At 39.5% G+C, this 5,000-nt stretch overlaps 1 protein-coding gene across 1 annotated transcript; it reads right to left on the bottom strand.

The window, feature by feature from the left end:
- Positions 1–1,216: 1,216 nt before the first annotated feature.
- On the bottom strand, positions 1,217–2,581 carry LOC137981137 (uncharacterized). Its single transcript, XM_068828482.1, has one exon. The coding sequence runs from the start codon at positions 2,579–2,581 to the stop codon at positions 1,217–1,219; it is 1,365 nt and encodes a 454-aa protein (XP_068684583.1).
- Positions 2,582–5,000: the final 2,419 nt, after the last annotated feature.

The following is a 5,000-nucleotide window of genomic DNA, read 5'->3' as shown; positions in this document are numbered from 1 at the left end:
AAATAATATAGAACTGAGGAAATTCCTTATCCCTATAATTCATAATATAGTCTAGTGGAGTTCTTAGAGCTAGATGTTTGTTTCTGAATATTGCAACCAGTTATGTATGTGTGTTACTTAAGATGTTGATAGGGAAAAAACAAAGCGTTAGCAAGACATTGTTCGAAAGACAGTGATTAAGATTTCATGAACTAGCTTTGTTCTATAGCTCTTTTAATTTTTTTAAAAATTTGTTTACAGTCAGTATCATTAATAATTTGTGACCAAAATTATTTGTGTAAGCTGTAAATCCATCAAAACAGGATTGATCTCAGCATGGCGGCGCGATTTAGAACGGGCTATGTTTTCGGCAGCCCTGTAGGAAACTCTGGTAATGCTTCTATAGATTTTGCTTTAGCATGTCATTGCCAATAGTTTCTTTGTAACCTCAGTCGGTCGAGTTTAAAAGTTAAATGTAACAAATACTTGTACATTTTTTATTTCTAAATATTTTGAGAACAGTTTAACCTTCCTTTGTGCCTTGTAAGGATTTGGACATAGATCCCTACCTTCTTCCACTTTTAATAAAATTGATGCTAACTATTTAATATAGAGATTTAGCCGAGCCCAAAAGCGGAGCTCCCGTTTCTAACCCCGGAAGGCAATATAGTGTACATGGAAATAATTATGCTTCTGCATAAATTACAAAGTTAATCGTCAATATTACTGAGTGTATACAGTTTACAGTGATCAAGCAGATCAAACACGTCTGAGCTGACAGCAATAAACAGACAAGACTTGCAAACAATAACCAACAATTTTAGTCAACAACTAAAACTGAAATTATATGCATTTTACTCCCTCTCTCTTCAGTTTAGAACAACAGCAAAAATCTCACTAATTTAAAAGTCAACCTAAAGCGTAGTAAATTCGCTTACTCGACCGCACTTTCACAGTCAAACAAAGCAGCTCACGACTGGACATCCATTTCACACAAAAAGCCTATAAATGTGATGGTTGAAATATGTTGACATTATTCTATGTTGTACGCTGTATACTGTTGTATTGTAAAACCTTTGCCACGTATCGAGCGTGTTATTAATTAAAACGTTTCGCCTTCCCGGCCTCTTCAGTTCTTAATATTGTTTAGGTTTCTGGATTTGTACTTGTATTTGCATAAGATCTACATGGTCTCCCATGGGAGGCAGAACGTTAATTGTAGATGTTTGAATGTCAATTAATCCTTTTCAATTCTTGCGTGTGGTAAATACACGGTATTCCATTCTTCTTTCGCGTTCATACTCTTTCTTTCTGGGATTTTTCTGATATGTATTGCTTCTGTTATTTGTCTCATCATTGAGTCTCGGTGAAAAGTTCTCACGACGTTCATTGTGAATTGCTGGATATGGCCATTGTGCTCTTTTAGACAATGACTCCATAAAGGCGAGTTCTGTTCTTTCTCGTGTAATAACTTCATGTGTTCTTTTCCTCTCGGGTAGGCGTTGCGGGCTGTTTCTCCACAGTATTTGCTGTTAGAGTTGTTGCACTTTATTTCATACACAATGTTGTTCCTCGAGCAATCACCTTTCCCTCTTGATGTGCATACGAAACAGTCTTCACGTCTACAGTTTCTCTCTTTCATGGGGTTGGATCTTTGTAGAATGGACGTGATCGAAATTCCATTCTTCTCAACCACCTTTATCCTAAGTGTCGATTTATTGATCTCTTGCTGTATTGTTTTCTTTAGCTCTCCATTGGGTGTGGCAGGGATGAACAGTTCTGAATCGTAGTTTCCTTTCCCATACCACTCTTGTGCCTTTGATCTTCTCTTTCTTTCCCTTTCTCTCTTCTTCCATTCTCTTGGTCGGTGAAGGGGTCTCTCTCCATTCCTATCTTTCTCTAATAGGGTGTGGTATGCTGACAGGGCTGACTTGACGACTTGATGTCTGAAGGCTTTATCATATCCTGAATACTGCATCTTCAGTGTGGTGTTTGACGCATGCTCAGTTATTCTTTGCCACGGTAGGTTTGGGTTACAATTCAGGAATACTCTTAGTAGTTTTTGGGTCATGACGGCGCGTTTAATTGACCACGGAAGTGCAGAGTTGGCGGGTACGACTGATTTCGATGAGACCTCCTTTGCGTAGAACTCGTGCATGATCAGATGTCTTTGGTTGCTCATATCCTCTTCTAACCATACCTTCAGGTCTAGGATAGGCATCTTGCCTTCTTTGTGGTTTGAGGGAACGTCTATTTCCAGCTGGATCGACGGATGAATATCATTGGCGATTTGTTGCAGTGTTTCCATTGTGTGTTTGTCTTTCGGTTCTGTGCGGTTGTTATCATGATTCTGCATGGTTACAATACGTCCGTCGTTGTATGTGGTGTCTGCACTTATGGATTTCACAACAATGTTAATGTCGTCTACGTACCGTTTGTACATAAACGTTTCTATGTGTAGTTGTTCAAGTCTCTTGAGAAAGGTCTTGTCCCACCATCTCATGAAGACTTGGGCTAGTACGCCAGTTAATTTCATTCCAATTGGTCTTCCTTTTGCTTGTTTATAGATCTTGTTCTCAAACGTGTAAATGTGGTTTTTCATGACAAATACACTGCAACAAATCGCCAATGATATTGATCCGTCGATCCAGCTGGAAATAGACGTTCCCTCAAACCACAAAGACGGCAAGATGCCTATCCTAGACCTGAAGGTATGGTTAGAAGAGGATATGAGCAACCAAAGACATCTGATTATGCACGAGTTCTACGCAAAGGAGGTCTCATCGAAATCAGTCGTACCCGCCAACTCTGCACTTCCGTGGTCAATTAAACGCGCCGTCATGACCCAAAAACTACTAAGAGTATTCCTGAATTGTAGCCCAAACCTACCGTGGCAAAGAATAACTGAGCATGCGTCAAACACCACACTGAAAATGCAGTATTCAGGATATGATAAAGCCTTCAGACATCAAGTCGTCAAGTCAGCCCTGTCAGCATACCACACCCTATTAGAGAAAGATAGGAATGGAGAGAGACCCCTTCACCGACCAAGAGAATGGAAGAAGAGAGAAAGGGAAAGAAAGAGAAGATCAAAGGCACAAGAGTGGTATGGGAAAGGAAACTACGATTCAGTACTGTTCATCCCTGCCACACCCAATGGAGAGCTAAAGAAAACAATATAGCAAGAGATCAATAAATCGACACTTAGGATAAAGGTGGTTGAGAAGAATGGAATTTCGATCACGTCCATTCTACAAAGATCCAACCCCATGAAAGAGAGAAACTGTAGACGTGAAGACTGTTTCGTATGCACATCAGGAGGGAAAGGTGATTTCTCGAGGAACAACATTGTGTATGAAATAAAGTGCAACAACTGTAACAGCAAATACTGTGGAGAAACAGCCCGCAACGCCTACACGAGAGGAAAAGAACACATGAAGTTATTACACGAGAAAGAACAGAACTCGCCTTTATGGAGTCATTGTCTAAAAGAGCACAATGGCCATATCCAGCAATTCACAATGAACGTCGTGAGAACGAAAGAAATTACCTACTAAGAAATAAAACGAGAAAAAGGTCAGTTTTCCGCTTGGATTTAAAAATTCGAATAAAATAAAATACGCAAGGTGGGATCGTAGCCTTGAAGGGAAGGAATGTTGTTTTAGTACGTCCTACTAAGAATTTGGTTTAACAAAAATAAATTCTTTGGTAAGTTTCTATTCATTGCCCATAAAACCTACCTACCTAACCCTAACACATTTCAAACCCAAACAAGCCGAACACAAAAAGAGATAACTTCAATCATTCTCGATTCTGACACAGATTTAGCGCTGAGCAGCTTTAACCTACTTTGCTCAGTTATCGCCACGTTACTAAGGTACGTGGCAGCTGATTGCTTTGCTGGGCTTAGTTTTAAATAATGAGCATTTGAAAGGGTAATTAGACGTCCTCCTTGGCAAACGGTATTCGTGTGATTATCGACAATTCCAGCTCTTGAAAAGAGTTTGATATGCTGTTCAAATTTTTCATTTTTTTTTTTTTAACCAAAGACCTTTTCCAGGAAAAAAGAAGTAAATATAAAGCAACTAACAGTCTCCCCTTAATGAGTTAACCCATTAAACATTTGGAAATCCGTCATGCTGGGCTACCTTTTTATTTCTTTTTCATTAATATTTCTTTTTCTCTCCAATTTGAAATCAATCAGTGGCTCACACAACCGTAGCAAATTATTTTTCGAGAAAGTCCCTTAAATTTAAATGACCTATTTAAGCCTTTTAATCAAGTACCCTAGGTATTGGAGATTAAAAATTGATATGTTTTCTGTTAGTCTTTTTGAGAGGATTGCTTTGCACCATTCTATCGACGGGAATAATAGCTGCCTTGATTGAAGGTAAAGGGGAACAAATCCTGGTTCCTTTGTGAAAATATTGATGCTTTCCTTTCGAAGACCGTGCGAAGTTTTGACATGAACGTCAAAGATACGTAAACATGACCTTCAATGAACCTCCGTTGGAATTTAAAGTAAGGCTTTACGTTGAAGGAAACATTTCTTTGGTTTAGGCTTAGCTGTGTTTGATTATTGCATATACGTGCAAATGATAAGTTTTGAAATAATTTTGTAATTCGAATTTAGGTTGAAGGCCTCAGCCAATTCATGAACCTTTGTGGATTGCTAATGGTGATAAATGGGGTCCTTGCAAATGAAGGTATGTACAGTGGCGGGAGGTCGCGAGTTCAATTCCGGCCGGACAAACACTCAGGGTCTTTAAATATTTGAGGAGAAAGTGCTGCCTTTGTAGCTACATCCGCAAATGGTTAGACTTTCAAGTCTTCTCGGATAAGGACGATAAGCCGGAGGTCCCGTCTCGCAACCCTTCAATGTTAATAACCCTGTGGGGCGTAAAGGAACCCACAAACTTGTCGCTAAGAGTAGGGCACGTAGTTCCCGGTGTTGTGGTCTGTCTTCTGTTGTGGATCATGGTTGGGAGGGTAAAAAAAGGGGCCACAGTAATTGGCGCAAG

Source organism: Montipora foliosa, chromosome 12 (assembly GCF_036669935.1).
Source record: "Montipora foliosa isolate CH-2021 chromosome 12, ASM3666993v2, whole genome shotgun sequence".
Taxonomy (NCBI): Eukaryota; Metazoa; Cnidaria; class Anthozoa; order Scleractinia; family Acroporidae; genus Montipora; species Montipora foliosa.
This window is presented reverse-complemented; position numbering and strand designations above follow the sequence as displayed.